This window comes from Papio anubis, chromosome 16 (assembly GCF_008728515.1).
Source record: "Papio anubis isolate 15944 chromosome 16, Panubis1.0, whole genome shotgun sequence".
Lineage (NCBI taxonomy): Eukaryota > Metazoa > Chordata > Mammalia > Primates > Cercopithecidae > Papio > Papio anubis.
The window spans coordinates 7,817,544-7,839,054 of NC_044991.1; the positions used below are offsets into that span (position 1 = coordinate 7,817,544).

The 21,511-nt window shown below is 43.4% G+C and overlaps 1 protein-coding gene across 1 annotated transcript in view; it reads left to right on the plus strand.

The window, feature by feature from the left end:
* The window catches only part of ARFGAP3 (ADP ribosylation factor GTPase activating protein 3), a 66,363-nt gene that overhangs the window by 16,920 nt on the left and 27,932 nt on the right, over positions 1–21,511 (plus strand). The window contains 7 exon segments of the mRNA XM_031656227.1: positions 2,654–2,726; positions 7,794–7,925; positions 9,298–9,381; positions 11,947–12,034; positions 16,894–16,953; positions 20,036–20,082; positions 21,288–21,427. Of these exon segments, the coding sequence (XP_031512087.1) occupies positions 2,654–2,726; positions 7,794–7,925; positions 9,298–9,381; positions 11,947–12,034; positions 16,894–16,953; positions 20,036–20,082; positions 21,288–21,427 (624 nt within the window).

Here is a 21,511-nt window from a genome sequence, read left to right on the forward strand (position 1 = left end):
GAGAAGTAAGGGTTAAAGGAGAGGATCTGTGTCATATTGTGGAGCTCTTTAGCTGCCGGGCTGGGAACTAATACTTCACTCCTGAGGCCCTGGAGGGGTGAGGCATGCAGGGAGGCTGACTCAGCCTGGGCAGAGCAGGAGACAACGTCAGGAAGAGGTGAGGACCCAGGCTGAGGATGCAGGAGCTGGGATGCGGTGGGGCAGGGCGGTGGGGGAGGGCAAATCTGAGCTGTCCTTTCCTGGCCTTGGGTGTGTGTTCCTTACCTCTGAATGTCTTACTTTCCTTCTCTTGAAAGTGAGGGTAAGAATACTAGGACCTGCCATATAGGGTGTTGGCAGGAGTGAGCAAGAGAGTCCCATAAAGCCTGGCACATGGTGAGCCCTAGAACACGTTGATGATGACCAGGGCAGAATCTGGGCTCCTGCTCGGTGGACACTGGGGAGAATCTTTTTATGATGTTAGTGTAGAAAGGATCTTTAGTAGAGACGCTCTGTCACCCAGGCTGGAGTGCAGTGGTGTGATCTTGGCTTACTGCAACCTCTGTCTCCCAGGTTCATGACCTTATAGAGTTAATCAAACAAATTATAAACAAAGGGCTGCTGGGAAGTAGTTACTGAGCTTGTCTATCAGTAAAACTCTAGATTAATAGTGGTATGCACTTTGGGAGGCTGAAATGAGGGGATTGCTTAAGGCTAGCAGTTCGAGACTAGCCTGGCCAACATGGCGAAACCCCGTCTCTACTAAAATTATGAAAATTAGCCAGGTGTGGTTCCGCACGCCTCTATTCCCAGCTACCTCTGGAGGCTGGGGCACAAGAATTGCTTGAATCCAGAAGGCAGAGGTTACAATGAGCTGAAATCGCATCACTGCACTCTAGCCTGGGCGACAGAGACTCTGTGTCAAAAAAAATAAAAGGTATGGTTCACTGGGCATGGTGGCTCACACCTGTAATCCCAACACTGAGAGGCTGAGGTGGGAGGATTGCTTGAGCTCAGAAGTTCTAGACAAGCTTGGGCAACACAAGACCCTATCTCTATTAAAAAACAACAAAGAACAAACAAACAAAAAAGGCCGGACACGGTGGCTCATGCCTGTAATCACAGTACTTTGGGAGGCCAAGGCAAGTGGATCACCTAAGGTCGGGAGTTCAAGACCAACCTGACCAACATGGAAAAACCCTGTCTCTGCTAAAAATACACAAATTAACCAGGCGTGGTGACACATGCCTGTTATCCCAGCTACTTGGGAGGCTGAGGCAAGAGAATCGCTTGAACCCAGGAGGTGGAGGTTGCAGTGAGCCAAGATCGCACCATTGTACTCCAGCCTGAGCAACAAGAGCAAAACTCCGTCTCAAAAAAAAAAAAAGCCAGGGATGGTGGCTACCATCTACTTGGGAGGCTGAGACAGGAGGATTTCTTGAGCAATCCTGGTTGAGGCTGCAGTGAGCTGTGATCACACTACTACATTCCTGGGTGACGGAGTGAGACCCTGTCTCAAAAAGAAAGAAAGAAATTAGTAAATATAAGGGCAGCACAAAGGAAAGTTTTGGTGCACCTCAAGCTTCTTTTCTTTTTTCCTTGCCCGTTTTGTAAAAGGTATTCTACGTATACCCATTCTAAAATATCCACATTCCTTTACAGTTAGTGTAAGGCAAGCTATTACTGAATAAAAGCCTCTGCTTTTTGCTCATTTCTGTGGATTCAGTATAAAGATTCTAACATTGTTGCTTTACAGTCGACCCCTTGGTGAATGTGCATTGTTGAAGCTATACTCAATGCATTGTTTCAGATTTGATCTTACAGTGGAGAGAAGTCAGGCATAAGGTGTGGCAGGGGCAGGAAGTGCTTGTAGCTTTCACTTTAGGAGCATGAAATCTTGTGTTTTCTCCTCTCCCTGCCGGTCGTGATGGTGGGTAGGTCTCTTCTACCTTGTGATGAGAGAATGAGCATCCTCCAAGCTTCTGGTAGGGATCAAACTGGACAAGTAGATCACCGACATGAAAACATCCAAACAGTGCATCTGTTTCGAGTAGAGACGCATTAACAAATTTTAAATCATACCCAATCAAGGATAGGAGGCAAAGGGTTGGTGTTGTTCCAGCAGCCTGCGGACACTTGTCATGTCCCCGTGCCCTGCATTCCAGCAAGGACGAGAGGAGCCAGGGGTTGCTCGCACCAGCCATCATCTACTCTGGAGTCCTGGCATCCCAAAAGTGTGGGTCCTTGTTGACACAAACTTAGAATTCTTTAGGATCCTAAAAAGGAAACCTTGTTCTCAAAAGCTCACTGATTTTGATCCTGGGGATAAAAAATATTAACGTGGCCGGGCGCGGTGCCTCAAGCCTGTAATCCCAGCACTTTGGGAGGCCGAGGCGGGTGGATCACGAGGTCAGGAGATCGAGACTATCCTGGCTAACATGGTGAAACCCCGTCTCTACTAAAAATACAAAAAACTAGCCGGGCGTGGTGGCGGGCGCCTGTAGTCTCAGCTACTTGGGAGGCTGAGGCGGGAGAATGGCGTGAACCCGGGAGGCGGAGCTTGCAGTGAGCCGAGATCGCACCACTGCACTCCAGCCTGGGAGATACAGCGAGACTCCGTCTCAAAAAAAAAAAAAAAAAAAAATTAACGTTTAGTAATATTCTTTCCATTTAGATCTACAGAGTTGGATTCTAACTGGTCATGGTTTCAGTTGCGATGCATGCAAGTTGGAGGAAACACTAATGCAGTAAGTTCATCTCAAACTCATCATTTTCCTTCTTGTTTAAATATTTGTTATGCTATAATAGTAAAGAAGCTCAGGCTAGGTGCAGTGGCTCACGCCTGTAATCTCAGCCGTTTGGGAGACTGAGATGGAGGATCACTGGAGCCCAGGAGTTCAAGACCACCCTGTGCAACATGGCAAGACCCTCTATTTATAAAAAACAAACAGGTCGGGCGCAGTGGTTCACGCCTGTAACCCCAACACTTTGGGAGGCTGAGGTGGGCGGATCACTTGAGGTCAGGAGTTCGAGACCAGCCTGGCCAACATGGAGGAACCCCGTCTCCACTAAAAAAAAAAAAAAATTACAAAAATTAGCCAGGCATGGTGGTGCACACCTGTAATCCCAGCTACTCGGGAGGCTGAGACGGGAGAATTGCATGAACCTGGGAGGCAGAGGTTGCAGTGAGCCGAGATCAGACCACTGCACTCCAGCCTGGGTGACAGAGCAAGACTCCACCCCAAAAAACAAACAAAAAGAGTTCAATACTTGTAAGTTTGGGAGGCCCTATGAGATGAAGCAGAGAGCCTGATGGGTTTTGGAGTTGGACAGACCCAGTTGACTTGTTTATTGAAAAATCTGTTAAACACCTAATAAAATGGAAACGTTGGCTAGGTGCTGGGGATGCAGTGACAGACAAGACAAACAAGATCCCCAACTGGGCACAGTGGCTCATGCTTGTCATCCTAGAACTTTGGGAGGCTGAGGCAGGCAGATCACCTTGAGCCCATGAATATAAGACCAGCCTGGACAACATGGCAAAAGCCCGTTTCTACAAAAAATACAAAAATTAGGAAAGCATGGTGGTGCATACCTGTAGTCCCAGCTACTCGGGAGGCTGAGGTGGGAGGATCTCTTGAGCCTGGGAGGTAAGAGATTGCAGTGAGCTGAGATGGTGCCATTGTGCTCCAGCCTGGGTGATAGAGTGAGACCTTGTCTCAAAATACTACGTAAAAATAACCAAGATCCCCTCTTATAGACAGAGGCAGTCAGAGAGTGATCAAAGAAATATGTTCACAGGAAAATAACAGGCAGTGATAAGTGCTTTAAGAAAATTAAAACAGGAAGCAAGGGTACAGAGAAACTGGAGGCTTCTTTATGACAATAGTTTTTTAATAACTGGGGTGACTTTTGTGGTTAGGATGGAATGCTTGTATTTGAATTAATATTTAACTTCGTAACTATAAATTACAAAACCCGTTCTTTTTTTTTTTGAGACGGAGTCTGGCTCTGTTGCCTAACCTGGAGTGCAGTGGCACTGTTTCGGCTCGCTGCAACCTCCACCTCCCGGGTTCAAAAGTTTCTCTTGCCTCAGCCTCCTGAGTAGCTGGACTACAGGCGCACTGACCACACCTGGGTTTTTTGGTATTTTTAGGAGAGACAGGGTTTCACCATGTTGGCCAGGCTGGTCTCGAACTCCTGACCTCAAGTGATCCGCCTGCCCTGGCCTCCCAAAGTGCTGGAATTACAGGCGTGAACCACCGCGCCTGGCCAAAAAACCCATTCTTCATGTCTTTAAATATAGCAAATATTGTGTGTTAATTTCTAAACACAAATATAAATATTGTGTGTTAAGTTTTGTGAAAAAACAACCTTAAAATATTAAATTAATTTATAATTTTAAAAGAACTGATTTCCTAACCTCATTTACAAACCTAATTAAGGATTTTCAAACATTGTAAACTTTATTTACAAATTCAGCATATTTGATTATCTCAAACACTGAACTGGCAGCCTCACAAATCTAGCCAGCCAAATCTTGCACAGCACTGGTAGCCTATTTATCAGGACAAAATGGTGTAGATTGAGTAAATGGAATTCCTTTAGGTGTTTCTTATATGCTAAAGTATAAGAAATCAAATTTGTATGCATTTCAAATAAAAATTATGACCAGGCATGGTGACTCATGCCGGGAATCCAAACACTTTGGGAGGCTGAGGCAAGAGGATCGCTTGAGCCCAGGAGTGTAAGACCAGCCTGGGCAACTTAGTGAGACCTCATCTGTACAAAAGACTTAAAAATTAGCAAGGCATAGTGGAACCTGCCTATAGCCTCAGCTACTCAGGAGGCTGAGGTGGGAGGATCACTTGAACCCAGGAGTTCCAGGCTGCAGTGAGCTGTGATTATGCCATTGCACTCCAGCCTGGGTGACAGAACAAGACCCTGTCTCAAAAAGAAAAAAAATATATATATATATATGTATATATATGTGTGTGTGTGTGTGTGTGTATCAAATAAAGTCAGAAGTCTATAATAGCAGTTACAAAAATGCTAGTTTCTCAATCTTTTTTCTTCATTGTCCCTAAGCATAAAAATCAATTAATTAATTTTCCATTTAAATTGGATCCGACGTTTCCCTAATGAGATAAATTAAATACTAAGGAATACAGTTTTGTCAGGTAGAGGTGATCTTTGGAAGGCCATAAACCATTGTAATAACTAAGATTTTTTTTTTTCACTTTTCAAGAAACAATTTTTGCCCCTCTTAATTAAAAATATATCCCTAGCCAGACATGGTGGCTGACACCTGTAATCCCAGAACTTTGGGAGGCCGAGGCGGGAGGACCACTTGAGCTCATGAGTTCAAGACCAGCCTGGACAACAAAGTCTAAAAAAAAAAAATTTTAATTAGCCAGGCATAGTGGTGCATGCCTGTAGTCCCAGCCACTTGGGAGTCTGAGGCAGAAGAATTACTTGAGTCCAGGAGGTTGACGCTGTAGTGAACAGTGTTCACCGTGCCACTGCACTCCAGCCTAGGTAATTGAGCAAGACCATCTCAAAAAAAAAAAAGAAAAAAGTATACCTTAGATGTTTCAAGCTTATTTTTTGAGATAGAGTCTCACTCCTATTGCCTAGGCTGGAGTACAGTGGCAAAATCATAGCTCACTGCAGCCTCAACTTCCTGGGCTCAGGTGATTCACTCAGCCTCCCAAGTAGCTGGGACTACAGGCAAGTACCACCAGGCACAGCAAGTTTTTTACATTTTTAGTAGAGACAGGGTTTTGCCATGTTTGCCAGTCTGGTCTCGAACTCCTAGGCTCAAGTGATCTGCCTACTTTGGCCACCCAAAATGCTGGGATTACAGGCATGAGCTGCCGGACCCGGCCAGTGTTTCTTATTAATTTTTTATTAATTTTCTGGGTGTTTGTAGAGACGTGATTTCATTTTGGTTCCCAGGTCGGTCTCAAATTCCTGGCCTCAAGCAATCCTCCTGCTTTGGCTTCCCAAAGTGCTAGGATTACAGGCATGAGCCACTGTGCCCAGCCTCAAGCATCTTTTTAGAAACCTTTGCCCATTATCATGACGTTCACAAACTTGTTCCTAAACTTAGCCCTGTTGGTTTGACTTACCTGTCCTTATTTCTAAGCCTTCCCAAGGTTGCAGAGTCACCCTCCAAACTCCAGAAAGGAGCTTTCGCATCTCAAGCCAGCAGGAGTCAGGGGACATCTCAAGCCAGCAGGAGTCAGGGGACATCTCAAGCCAGCAGGGGTCAGGGAACATGGGGAGGGAAGGCTCAGATGAGTGGTCATTCAGTTTACCCAGTGGAGCTCTAAGTTATGGGCTTGGAACCATCCTTTTGTATTTGAATCCTAACTCTGTCCCTTGCTACCCATGTGATCTGGGGCACGTTGTTGAACCTCTCTGTGCTTCATTGTCCCCATCTGTAAAGTGTAGACAGGAGTAGTGACTGACTGACTGATAGTGTTGCCATGAGGATTGAATGCGATGATGCCCATGAACCACTCACGACAGGATCTGAAACATGTGGGTGACCAATATCATCATCAGTCAAATCAGGTTCATCAAAGGATCACTTGTATAGGTTTTTAGAAGACCTGTTTTAATTAAGATATGAATTCTATAATTCATGTCTGTACATGGATCCTCATGAAGTGGGTAAAGGCAGTTTCTTGTAATTGTTTAAATACCTGTTTTATCGTCTTACTTATATTGTAGTCTCTGTTAATGACAGAATAGTGTTAAACAAGGTAAATGTTAATGTAGCTCCTCACTAATTTGTCAAAAATTCTGATTTACTGGAATCCATTTTGAGATCAATTGTGGACTGGGCATGGTGGCTCATACTTCTAATCCCAGCACTTTGGGAAGCCAAGGTGAGAGGACTGCTTGAATCCAGGAGTTGGAGGCTGCAGTGAGCCATGCTCATGCCACACTACATTCCAGCCTGGGTGACAGAGTCAGACCATCTCAAGAAACAAAGAAAAGGGCCAGGAGCGGTGGCTCGCGCCTGTAATCCAGCACTTTGTGAGGCCAAGGCAGGTGGATTCTTTAAGCTCAGGAGTTCAAGACTAGCCTGGACAACATAGCAAGACCCCATCTCTACAAAAAGTACAGAAATTAGCCAGGCGTGGTGGCACACATCTGTAGTCCCAGCTACTTGGGAGACTGAGGTGGTGGGATCGCTTGAGCCCAGGAGGTGGAGGTTGCAGTGAACCGAGATGGAGCCACTCCATTCCAGCCTGGGTAATAGAGCAAGACTCTGTCTCAAAAGAAAAAAGAAAAGAAAAGAAATGGATTGCTCATGAATTAAAAGTAGTCCTGAGAAGAAAGCTTCTCCCCAAATAAAGTTCACAATGACAGAGGTGGTTTAATGGACAAATGAGGACTAGTTATTTCGTTTTGAATGCAAGTCTCATAGCTAGTTTTTGGTTTGTTTTTTGTTTGTTTGTTTGTTTGTTTGTTTTCTGAGACGGAGTCTTGCTGTGTTTCCCAGACTGGAGTGCAGTGGCACGATCTCAGCTCACTACAAGCTCCGCCTCCTGGGTTCACCATTCTCCTGCCTCAGCCTCCCAAGTAGCTGGGATTACAGGCACCTGCCACCATGCTTGGCTAATTTTTTGTATTTTTAGTAGAGGTGGGATTTCACCGTGTTAGCCAGGATGATCTTGATCTCTCAACCTCGTGATCCACCTGCCTTGGCCTCCCAAAGTACTGGGATTACAGGTGTAAGCCACCGCACCTGGCCATAACTAGTTTTACCAAAATATTAATCTGCATGCTTTTCTCCGTAGTCTTCCTTTTTTCATCAACATGGGTGTTCCACCAGTGACACCAATGCCAAGTATAACAGTCGCGCTGCTCAGCTTTACAGGGAGAAAATCAAATCGCTTGCCTCTCAAGCAACACGGAAGCATGGCACTGACGTAAGTCACTAGAGGCTGCATTGTCTCCTTTAGATACATGTTCACTTAGTAGAAAAAGTGATTTTTATCCTGAATAGTAAAACTTTTCTACCTGAGTTGTCTTACAAGGAATTAGTGTACAATAGATTCTTACTATTTGAAGTAGTTATGTTCTGTAAATTCATCATAAGTACTGGATTAGCGAATACTAAAACATTGCTCCTAGGAGAAATACAGGATTAGGTTCCTATGAGCTCTGGTCTCATTTTTGTCAACTGATCAATACATAACCTTATTTAACATGTGTTTCTATTTAGAGACACCTTTTTAAATATATATTGATGGCTCATGAATGTTGAACTCACAGCCAAGGACTGTAACTGAGCCCTGAATGAAGCTTATTTAATGCCTGGATTTTCTCCGCATGAGGCACATCACAGCCTTCATGTGCTTCAGAACATTAGCTAGCCCTTCAGTACTGCACTTGAGAGGCATCTTAAAAAGTGATATCCTCAATAAAAAGCACGGAAATATGAAGAACGTAGCACGAAATAAGCTACAGAAAGGACATTTGTTATGAGAACTGAAACAAGAAGGCCAGAGTAGTGTGTCTTGTTTACCTCAGCTGAGAATGTGGTTCTCAGGCAACTCATTTTTTGCTGCACTATTCTCCAAATGACTAAAAACACCACGAGAGGCCGGGCGCGGTGGCTCAAGCCTGTAATCCCAGCACTTTGGGAGGCCGAGACGGGCGGATCACGAGGTCAGGAGATCGAGACCATCCTGGCTAACACAGTGAAACCCCGTCTCTACTAAAAATACAAAAAATTAGCCGGGCGTGGTGGCGGCGCCTGTAGTCCCAGCTCCTCGGGAGGCTGAGGCAGGAGAATGGCGTAAACCCGGGAGGCGGAGCTTGCAGTGAGCCGAGATCGCGCCACTGCACTCCAGCCTGGGCGACAGAGCGAGACTCCGCCTCAAAAAAAAAAAAATAAATAAATAAATAAATAAAAATAAAAACACCACGAGGACTGAGTTTGGGTTAAAAGTAAATTTTAGCAAGTAGGTAAATTCATAAATATGGAATCCGTGAATAACGAGGATTGATTATCGTTGGGAACCTGCATTTAGATATGAAGTCTTTGATGTTTCCTTTTCAGAAATGGTTTGTGTATTTGAGGTACTTGACTTCCTCAAGGTTTGGAAGCAAAATTTACTGGATGATAGATTACTAAAGTGCGCTCAGAGGTCCTCTGTAGGGATGTTACTGATTTTATAAGAATGGAAAGCACCAATCTTTAGGAAACAGGTCTCTATAAGGGAAGTGAAGGGTATCAAATAAAATCCTTTACAGGCCGGACGAAATGCTCAGCCCTGCGTTGTGTTTTTGTTCTAGCTGTGGCTTGATAGTTGTGTGATTCCACCTTTGTCCCCTCCACCAAAGGAGGAAGATTTTTTTGCCTCTCACGTTTCTCCTGAGGTATGTATTATGCTTTACCTCTTTTTAAAGTGTGCTTACTCTGACAGTTAACAAAAGGTACATATTTAAAATGTTAGGATGTAGGCTATGCTGTTGTAACAAGAAGTCCTGAAACGTAACTACTGAAGAGAGAAATGACATTATCAACAATTCTAAGGTTAGGCTATCTGCCGTTGACTGATGGACTTTGCTGTTCTCAACGTGTGGCTTCCATCTCAGGGTCTAAAGCAGCTGCTTCAGTTTAAGACTCTCCCAGCTTAAGAGAAGAGGACAAGCATCCTTGAGAGCTAATGCCCTATTCTTTTATTTCTTTCTTTATTTTTTGGGGGACCGAATCTGGCTCTGTTGCCCGAGCTGGAGTGGAGTGGCACGATCTCAGCTCATTATAGTCTCTGCCCCCTGGGTAAACGATTCTCCAGCCTCAGCCTCCGAGTAGCTGGAATTACAGGTGTGCACCAACACACCCAGGTAACTTTTTTTTTGAGATGGAGTTTTGCTCTTGTCGCCTAGGCTGGAGTGCAATGGCATGATCTTGGCTCACTGCAATCTCCACCTCCTGGGTTCAAGCGATTCTCTTGCCTCAGCCTCCCGAGTAGCTGGGACTACAGGTGTGTGCCACCACGCCCAGCTAATTTTTGTATTTGTAGTAGAGACGAGGTTTCACCATATTGGCCAGGCTGGTCTCGAACTCCTGACCTCAGGTGATCCACCCACCTTGGCCACCCAAAGTTCTGGGATTATAAGTGTGAGCCACCTTACCCTGCCACAAATGCCCTATTGTTTTACAGAAAAAGTCTAGAGGTAGCTCCCATCCCTTCTGCTTAATGTCTTATGAGCTGGAATTTAGTTGCATGTCTTATCTAGCTGCCAGGGAGAACTGAGAATTTATTACTAATACTGTGTCACAGTTCAGAGCTCTGAAACTGACAAAAAATGAAGACATTTTTAATAGGGGCTTCATTCTCAGTGCCCCAGTTTTGCTGTTTACATATCTCAAAGCTGTTGCATGAGTTAATAGTACTGGTAAAAGTACTTAGTACCTGGCACAAAGTAAGCCTTCAATAAGTGCTCTAAATATCACACTCTTCATCTTTGTGACCTGATAGCAACAGTGACAGCAATCCATAGTACTTCTGTGGCCTCTCCTCAGATCACTTAGATCTAGGGAAAGTAAAGCCTCAAAAGCCACAATATTTACTATTTGGCTCTTTCTTTTCTTCCTTTTCTTTTTTTTTTTTTTTTTTTGATGGAGTTTTTGCTCTTGTTGCCCAGGCTGGAGTGCAGTGGCGTGATCTCACCTCACTGCAACCTCTGCCTCCCGGGTTCAAGAGATTCTCCTGCCTCAGCCTCCCGAGTAGCTGGGATTATAGGCATGCGCCACCACACCTGGCTAATTTTGTGTTTTTAGTAGAGACAGGATTTCGCCATGTTGGTCAGGCTTGTCTCGAACTCCTGACCTCAGGTGATCCACCTGCTTCGGCCTCCTAAAGTGCTGGGATTATAGGCGTGAGCCACCATGCCCCCGCCTACTGTTTAGCCCTTTAAGGTAACATGTGCCTACCTCTGTCTTGGAATGTCATATGTTCTGCCAGCTACCCTAGCTTCACCCAGTCCCCTTGGGTAAGGAGCATGATTTGGTGAACTCTTGCTCAATCTATTCTTTAATTTCCTTTCTTTTTTTTTTATTTTATTTTTTTTTATTTTGAGATGGAGTCTGGCTCTGTCGCCTAGGCTGGAGTGCACTGGCACAATCTCGGCTCACTGCAACCTCTGCCTGCCAGGTTCAGGTGATTCTCCTGCCTCAGCCTCCCCACACCACCACACCCGGCTAATTTTTTTGTAATTTTAGTAGAGACACGGTTTCACCATATTGACCAGTCTGGTCTCGAACTCCTGACCTCAGATGATCTGCATGCCTCAGCCTCCCAAAGTGCTGGGATTACAGATGTGAGCCACTGTGCCCAGCTTATTCTTTAATTTTCAGTTCAAAACTATGTAAAGTCATACAAGTTGTTAAACCTTGTTTTGTTGTTGTTGTTGTTGTTGCTATTATAATTTGCACATACTTATTAGCATTGTCACAGTCAGTAGTTACCCAAAAAGGTTATCAAGAAAGAGGAGAACAGGCCAGGCATGGTGGCTCATGCCTGTAGTCTCAGCACTTTGGGAAGCCAAGGTGGGAGGATAACTTGAGCCCAGGAGTTTGAGACGAGCCTGGGCAACATAGACCCCTTCTCTACAAAAAATTTAAACTTTAGCTGGGTGTGGTGGCACATGCCTGCAATCTCAGCTACTCAGGAGGCTGAGGTGGAAGCATCACTTGAGCCTGGGAGGTCAAGGATGCAGTGAGCTATGATTGTGCTTCTGCACTCCTGCCTGGGAAATAGAGCAAGACCCCATCTCTATAAAAAAAGAAAGCAAGAAAAAAATAGATATGCCTTCCTTTCCATTAACAGGGACTCAGAATGTGGCTGTTTAAATTGTTAGGTTTTTCCCGTGCTTTGATTTTTTTTTATGGCTGTTTTCTTGCTTTGTCTGCTAATGACTTTTCTCACTTTGTTTCAGGTGAGTGACACAGCATGGGCATCAGCAATAGCAGAACCATCTTCTTTAACATCAAGGCCTGTGGAAACCACTTTGGAAAATAATGAAGGTGGAGTCCTTATAACTGTCATGTAATAGTATTCTGTGGTTCAGTGGCATGCTATGAAACTATTAAAAATTAAGGTGGGCCAGGCACAGTGGCTCATGCCTGTAATTCCAGAACTTCGTGAGGCTGAGGCGGGAGGATCACCTGAGCCCAGGAATCAGAGACCAGCGTGGGCAACATAGTCCCCATCTCTACCAGAAAATACAAAAAACAAAAAAAAAACACCTGAAACCTAAAAAAATTAAAATGTAGATCCTTCTGTCTCTTTTTTTTTTTTTTTTTTTTCTTTTTTTGAGACAAAGTCTTGCTTTGTCACCCAAGCTGGAGTGCAATGGCACGGTCTTGGCTCACTGCAACCTTTGCCTCCTGGGTTCAAGCAATTCTCCTGCCTCAGCCTCCCTAGAAGCTGGGATTACAGACGTGCACCCCACGCCTGGTTAATTTTTGCAACATGGTTTCACCATGTTGTTCATGCTGGTCTTGAACTCCTGACCTCAGGTGATCCACCCGCCTTGGCCTTCCAAAGTATCGGGGTTACAGGCGTGAGCCACCACTCCTGGTCGACCCTTCTGTCTTAACAGGAAGAAATATTCGTAACAGACTATAAAGTGGAGGAACAACATTACTGAACATGGAATATAATAATCATTTTTGTAAAAAAAGAAAAACATACCAAAAACATCCTGGAAAGCACACAGCAAATTGTTAAATAGGGAATGAAGTTACTGAGGATGTTTAGTTCTTGCTTGATACAGTGTTGAAGTATCTGAACTTTTATAATAAGTATGGGTTACTTTTATAATCAAAAACAAAATTTCAATTTTAAAACTTACAAAAATAGTTGATACATAATGATTCACATTTGGTGACTTTCTTATAGGATTACACTTATTGTAAATATATCAGTTGCTTACATATTACAAATCACTTGTGACATGAGTAATCAGCTCTTTCTGTTTTAAAAGTGCGTCCTTTGTTAGGCCAGAATGTTAGTGTAAATTAACAACAAAAATGTAACTTTGGACAACTAAGCAGTGAGCTCATGGGTTTTGATACCATAAGAAGTGCTGGCTTGTATAAACTGAGCCTTGACCAATTCTAAGTATCATGGCATGACAGGAAAGATGAAGCAGTCACCAACCATGGGTTGGGTGATAGTATTGAGAAAATTTCTGGCAAGGATTTTGCTGGAGGGTAGGAGAGTAAGTGGTATTTATCAAGAAAGTAGTCCTAGGAGAGAGAGACACTTGGCTCTATCCCAGAGTGGAGTCATGTTGTAAAGAAAAGGAGTCGCATAGCCAGGCGTGGTTGTGCATGCCTGTGATCCCAGCTACTAGGGAGACTGAGGCGGGCAGATCTCTTAAGCCTGTGAGTTTGAGGCTACAGTGAGCTCTGATTGCACCACTGCACTCTCCAGCCTGGGTGAAAGAGAGAGACCCTGACTCTAAAAAAAAAATAAGAAAAAGAAAGAAAAGGAGTCACTTCCTTTGTATTGTTATAGGTATAAGGGTGGGAATGTCTTGAGATTTCCATCAAACAATAGACTGCTGGTTTTTCATTTTACTGGTATAGGAGTAGGTGTATCAGTGAATCAGGATAAGAACATTTCATATCCTAGGTAACAATGGGTTATTTGATTAATGGAATTTGGACTAGTGTCTGGCATTTTAGAAACAAATAATAAAACAAAGTAGAATTCCTTCTTTACTCTTTACACACCAGGCTAAATTCAGGTATTTCAAAGATTTACTTGAAAATATGATTATCCTAGAAGAAAACCTGGGTAAAGCTTTTTTTTATTATCCTGTATTGGGCAATCCCTTCTATGCATATTCAAATCTCATAAAAGGAAAAGGTTAATAAATCTGATGACATAAAAATGTAACATTTCTGTTCCGAAAAAGTACTTTAAAGTGAAGACAAATGATAAACATTTGCAATTCATATGTAGACAAAAGCGGCTTGTTTCCTTACTATGCAAAGAACTCTGATGTGGTGATTTTGTGGATGATTTGCACCCTGTCATTTTTTTCCACATTCTTTTTTTAGGCATATGACCGAAGATGCCTGCAAAGAAGACATTTATACACCTCTAACTGGGGTTTAGTTTTTTGATTTCTTAGCCTTACACTACACTGAAGCCGCAGTGGCCCTTGGGTGTTTCTCTGCCTGCGTTTGCTTTCTGTTTTGCTTGGAGTGTGGCTCTGCCTTGATTGGCATGGGCTCCCTCTTTATTGGGATTCAGCTTTTAAGACCAGCTGGCGAGCACTCCCAGTCACAACTGCGTTTGTGCATTTTTTCTTCCTCATAGCATAGCAAACACCAGTTCTGGAAATTACTGCGTCTGTTAGTTTGCATGCCCACTGTGTGTCCCCTCTGCTGAGCTGTGAGCTCCTCCAGAGAGAGATTCTTTTTTAAGATGAGAAATCTACCTGAGCCATTGATTGATTTACCGTTATCAGAGAGAAGAAAGAATTCCCGTAATCTCCTAACAAACAGGAACAGTGACTTACGTATCTTTTGTGAAAGTACAAATGATAATTTAACTATTTCTATTATTATAATTTATTAGCATAAAAGGGCTTTGAGGCCAGGCGCAGTGGCTATCGCCTGTTAATCCCAACACTTTGGATGGCTGAGGTGGGTGGATCACTTGAGGCCAGGGGTTCAAGGCCAGCCTGGCCAACATTGCAGAACCCTATCTCTACTAAAAATACAAAAATTAGCCAGGCATGGTGGTGCATACCTGTAATCCCAGCTACTCGGGAGGCTGAGGCAGGAGAATTCTTTGAACCTGGGAGGCAGAGGTTGCAGTGTGCCGAGTTTGTGCCACTACACTCCAGCCTGGGCAACGGAGCAGGGCTCTGAAAAAAAAAAAAGGGCCAGGGATTTTGAGATTGAGAGTTAGCCCCACGAGATACATGTAATCTCTGAAGTCTGGATGTCTCAGTTTTGTTTTAACAGAAACCCCAGTAACTAACACAGAACAAGATGTTGCCCAGGCTGGAGTGCAATGGTGTGATCTCGGCTCACCACAACCTCCACCTCCCAGGTTCAAGCAATTCTCCTGCCTCAGCCTCCCAAGTAGCTGGGATCACAGGCATGCGCCACCACGCCTGGCTACTTTTTTGTATTTTTAGTAGAGAGAGGGTTTCACCATGTTGGCCAGGCTGGTCTCGGACTCTTGACCTCAAGTGATCCACCCGCCTTCATTCCTTTTTATAGTTAAATAATACTCTGTTGAATGGCTATAGATATATAGATATAGATATAGATATAGATTTTTTTTTTTTTTTTTTTTTTGAGATGGGGGTCTCGCTCTGTTGCTCAGGCTGGAGTGCAGTGGTGCGATCTTGGCTTACTGCAACCTCAGCCTCCCGAGTTCAAGATACTCTCCTGCCTCAGCCTCCCAAGTAGCTGGCATTACAGGCTTGCATCACCATGCCCAGCTAATTTTTTGTTTTGTTTTGTTTTTTGTTTTTTGAGATGGAGTCTTGCTGTGTCACCCAGGCTGGAGTGCAGTGGCATGATCTCAGCTCACTGCATACTTCGTCTTCCAGGTTCAAGCAATTCTCCTGCCCCTAGTAGCTGGGATTACAGGTACCTGCCACCACACCCAGCTAATTTTTGTATTTTTAGTTGAGACGGGGTTTCACCATGTTGACCAGGCTGGTCTTGAACTCTTGACCTTGTGATCCATCCCCCTCAGCCTCCCAAAGTTCTGGGTCACGCCACCATGCCCAGCCCTCATCTTTGTATTTTTTAGTGGAGACGGGGTTTCACCATGTTGGTCAGGCTGATCTCAAACTCCTCACCTCAAGTAATCCACCCGCCTCAACCTCCCAAAGTGCTGGGATTATAGGCATAAGCCACCACGTGCCCAGCCTACACTTTACCTATTTTTAAAGTAATAAATAAAATTAAGTATGGTTGGGCACCGTAGCTCACACCTATAATACCAGCACTTTAGGAGGCCAAGGTGGGAGATCTCAAACTCCTGAACTCAAGCAGTCGGCCCAACTTGGCCTCCCAAAGTTCTGGGATTACAGGTGTGAGCCACTGTGCCTGGCTTTTAATGAAGGCTGTGTTCACAGAGTTGCTAACCAGAATGACTTTTTAGGTAAAATAGAATAAACAAGACAGATTTCTTGGCAACTGAAAATTTCGATTTCCATCATTGATGTAATTGGAATTTCCACATATTAGGCCGGGCGCGGTGGCTCACGCCTGTAATCCCAGCACTTCGGGAGGCCGAGGCGGGTGGATCACCTGAGGTCAGGAGTTCAAGACCAGCCTGACCAATATGGAGAAACCCTGTCTCTACTAAAAATACAAAATTAACTGGGCATGGTGGTGCATGCCTGTAATCCCAGCTACTCGAGAGGCTGAGGCAGGAGAATCGCTTGAACCCGGGAGGTGGAGGTTGCGGTGAGCCAAGATCGTGCCACTGCACTCCAGCTTGGGTAAAAAGAAAGAAATTCCGTCTCCAAAAGAAGGAAAAAAAAAATTTCCACATATTAACATACATTGGGTATGTATAGTCCACAGAGGTACTAAGTATCTTATGACAGGTCACATTAAATCACCAGATCATAAGGCAGAATTTTGAATTATATTAGTTGAAGAGACCACTAACATTTTTATTCGATAAATCCATTGGATGAAAAATACATTTCTACTTTAATGGACTTTTAAGTCAAAATTCTTATAACCGTAAAATAGAATATACAGCTAAAAAGGTAGGTGATCATTGACAAAATTGGATAAAATATGTAGCACTGAGCAAGTTGAATTATTATACATTCAAAAGCAAGTTAGCTGAGTATATTTTCTGCACTAATATCAATGTTTTGAATTTTCAGGTGGACAAGAGCAAGGACCAAGTGTGGAAGGTCTTAATGTACCATCAAAGGCTGCTTTAGGTAAAATCTTCACATTCTGATTTAAAGTGTATGACTCATTAAGAAAAAAGTAAATCCTCTTGCATTTGGCCTAGGCGTCTCACCTGATGGAGTAATAGCATCATGACTGAATCTGTTAATAATATTTTATTAAGCAAAAGGTGCCATATATATCGTCATATATATGTATATATCGTCATATATATATGTGTGTGTGTATATATATATCTTTTTTATTCATCTCTCAAGCTTCCAACAAAGATGCTACATTTTAACCAGCTTGATGATATAAAGTGCAGCATTGTGGCTGGGGGCAGTGGCTTACGCCTGTAATCCTAACGCTTTATGAAGCCGAGGTGGTCAGATTGCTTGAGCCCAGGAGTTCGAGACCAGCTTGGGCAGCATGGCGAAACCTTGTCTCTCTAAAAAAAAAAAAAAAGTGGCTGGGCGCGGTGGCTCAAGCCTGTAATCCCAGCACTTTGGGAGGCCGAGACGGGCGGATCACGAGGTCAGGAGATCGAGACCATCGTGGCTAACACAGTGAAACCCCGTCTCTACTAAAAATACAAAAAACTAGCCGGGCGAGGTGGCGGGCACCTGTAGTCCCAGCTACTCGGGAGGCTCAGGCAGGAGAATGGCGTAAACCCAGGAGGCGGAGCTTGCAGTGAGCTGAGATCTGGCCACTGCACTCCAGCCTGGGCGACAGAGCGAGACCCCGCCTCAAAAAAAAAAAAAAAAAAAAAAAAGAAGTTGGGAGCAGGTGATGTGACTACTACAATACAAATCTAAAAACAAAGTGATGAAAAGGAAAACTCCCACGAGCATCTTTTTCACACTTGAAATGTAATGATGCTATTCTGCACTCACGGCTAAAGATTGTAATATTTTGCTGTTTGTGGTTTTGTGCTATCTTTTCCTATCAAAGCACGTTCTTATCTTAATATGAAAAAATTAAGACTTTAATTTTGCTGGATTTCTTAAACATAATTCTAAAAACAATATATAACCTACAAGTAAAATGTACTTAGAAAATGATTTTTAAGAAACTTTCTCTAAAAGTATTTTTGTGCAATTTAGAAAGTACTGTTATTAAAATAAGAGAATGCTTTATATTTCTTCTTTTTTTGTTTTGTTTTTTGGAGACAGAGTCTCACTCTGTCACCCAGCCTGGAGTACAGTGGCACGATCTCGGCTCACTGCCTCCTCTGCCTCCTGGCGCCTCCTGGGTTCAAGCGATTCTCATGCCTCAGCCTCCCAAGTAGCTGGGATTACAGGTGTGCACCACCACGCCCAGCAAACTTTTTGTATTTTTAGTGGAGACTAGGTTTCACCATATTATCCAAGCTGTTCTCAAACTCCTGACCTCGGGTGATCCGCCCGCCTTGGCCTCCCAAAGTGCTGGGATTACAGGCGTGAGTCACCATGCCTGGCCGAGAATGCTTTATGTTTATTTTGGCTAATGTGATAAAATATATATATAAGCCAAGGTGAAAAAGCACGTCACTGGCTGCTTTAGTTGTATACATAATGCCTAGCTAACTTTATTTTTATTATTGTTATTACTTTTTTGAGATAGAGTCTCGCTTTATTGCCCATGCTAGAGTGCAATGGGTTCTATCACAGTTCACTGCAGCCTGGCCCAAGGGATTCTCCCACCTCAGCCTCCCAAGTAACTGGGACCACAGGTGCATGCCATCACACTGGGCTAATTTTGTTTGTTTGTTTGTTTGTTTGTTTGTTTGTAGAGATGGAGTCTCCCTTTGTTGTCCAGGCTGCTAACTTTATATTTTCAAATAAGTTTTGTGCAACCATAAAAAAGAATAATCATGTCCTTTCCAGCAACATGGCTGGAGGCCATTGTCCTAAACAAACTAATGCAGAAACAGAAAACCAAATATCACATGTTTTCACTTATGAGCAGGAGCTAAATCTTGGGTTCATACGAACATAAAGATGGGAAGAGTAGACACTGAGGACTCCGAAGGGAGGGAGGGAGGGAGGGAGAGAGGGGAGCAAGAGCTGAAACACTTCCTGTTGGATACTGTGCTCACTGTCTGGGTGATGGGATCAAGAGAAGCCCAAACCTCAGCACCACACAATATACCCATGTAACAAAACTGCACATGTACTCCCTGAGTCTAAAATATAAATGGAAAATTATAATGATTTTTAAAGCTTTTGGGGTGGGCATGATAGTTCATACCTATAATCCCAGCACTTTAGAAAGCCAAGGTGGGAGGATCACTTGAGGCCAGGAGTTTGAGACCAGACCAGGCAATATAGTGAGATCCCCCCATCTCTACAAAAAAAAGAAAGCCAAGCATGGTGGCATATGCATGTAGTCCCAGCTACTAGGGAGGCTGAGACAAGAGGATCACTTGAATACAGGAGTTCAATGCTGCAGTGAGCTCTGATCACACTACTATACTCCAGCCTAGGTAATGGAGTGAGAACAACTCTAAAAGATTGTTAGATTTTTTTAAAGTTTTTGAAGAGCAGAGCTTAACAAAAGAGTTGCGGCATGGTGGCTCATACTTATTTTCACACTTTGAGAGGCTGAGGCAGGAGCATCACTTGAGCCCAGGAGTCCAAGACCAGTCTGGGCAACATAGCGAGACCCCCATCTCCTAAAAAAAAAAAACGCCAGATGTGGTGGTGCGCACCTGTGATCCTAACTACTCAGGAGGCTGAAGTGGAAGGATCCCTTGATCTGGGAGGTAATGCCACTGCACTCAGCTTAGGCGACAGAGCAAGTCCCTGTCTCAAAAAAAAAAAGTTGTTGTAATATACTTTTTAAAATGCTCCTGAAGAAAGTACTGAGTGGGGCAAGCTCAGGCTCTGTTTCTCTTCAATGTGCTGTTAAAAAAAAAAAAGGCATTTTCTCTGAGTTTGGAGACTGCATGGAAATACTGAGGATTCCATTTCAACAAAGCTCTGTCAGTCTAAAATATGCTCATCAACTTGAGTCTTCTGAATGACAAACTAATATGAAAAATGTTATCTCTTAAATAATAAAGTGCTGTGTGTTAGAATTTTAAAAGACACACTAAAAAAGAAAAATTATTTCTATTGGTCTGACTTTTTAATTTTTATTTTTTGGCAGAGGTTTCCTCTATCATAAAAAAGAAACCAAATCAAGCTAAAAAAGGCGTGAGTATTATGTACTTTATATATAAAAATCTGGTAGTTAAGCTTTAAAACTAAAAAGCTACTTTGTCATTTTAGTTTTATTCTTTTGAACCATCTTGTAATAAATGTGGCTTGTTCAAAGAGATTAATGTTATACTTACTGAATTTTTTCTAGAATGATTTAACATTTTTTCTGTCTATGACAAAATTCTGAAAAAATTAACAAAGGTCCCCTGGGAATTTCTCTCCTGCTTGCGTAGATCAATAAGCAGTGACATCTTGTGAGGCTTAGAGGGTAGTCGTCTGGTGAACTTTTAGATACAGCGATGCGTTGCAGAGCACCAGCTCTGGAGGCAGGTGCAGGGATTGAATCCTGGCCTTGCCATTTATTGGCTGTGTGATCTTGGCCACATTGCTTAACTTACATGAGCTTTACTTTCCTCAGCCCTCTGTATCCAGGGGTTCTGCATCCTGGGATTCAACCAACTGCAGATCAAAAATATTTGGGGGAAAAAAACCACAATAGGCCAGGCGTTGGTGACTCACGCTTGTAATCCCAGCACTTTGGGAGGCTGAGGCAAGTGGATCACTTAAGCCCCGGAGTTCAAGACCAGCCTGGGCAACTTGGCGAAATCCCATCTCTTCAAAAATTACAAAAAGTAGCCGGATTTGGTGGCCTGTGCCTACAGTCCCAGCTACTCGGGATACTATGGTGGGAGGATCGCATTACCCCAGGAGGCAGAGGTTGCAGTGAGCTGAGATTGTGCCACTATACTCCAGCCTGGTCAACAGCGTGAGACCCTGTCTCAAAAAAAGTAAAGTAAAATGAAAAGTAAGAATACAACAGTAAAAACAATACAAATAAAAACACAGAATTAGTAACTATTTTCATAGCATTTACATTATTTAGATATAATAAGTAATCTAGAGATGATTGAAAGTATACTGGAGGGTATGTGTAGGTTAAATGCAGATACTATGCCATTTTATATAAGGGACTTGATCATCGCAGATTTTGTTATCCACAGGGTCCTGAAACCAATCCCCCCATGCTGAGGGACTCCTGAGATAATACCAGCTTCACAGAGTTCTGAGGACTAAGCCAGAGAATAAATGTAAAGTGCTTGTGACAGTGCCTGGCAGGTCCTAACCCTTAGGAAATGTTAGCTGTAGTCCCAAAAGCTTTCGAACAGCTCGTGTAGACTATAGTCTTATATATCTTCTAGCTTGGGGCCAAAAAAGGAAGTTTGGGAGCTCAGAAACTGGCAAATACATGCTTTAATGAAATTGAAAAACAAGCTCAAGCTGCGGATAAAATGAAGGAGCAGGAAGACCTGGCCAAGGCGGCACCTAAAGAAGAATCAATGTAAGTTTAATTTCATTATATTAATATGTTTGCAGGGAATAAAACTATTAACTCCAAGATTTGCTTTCCAAATGCCAGTATTTT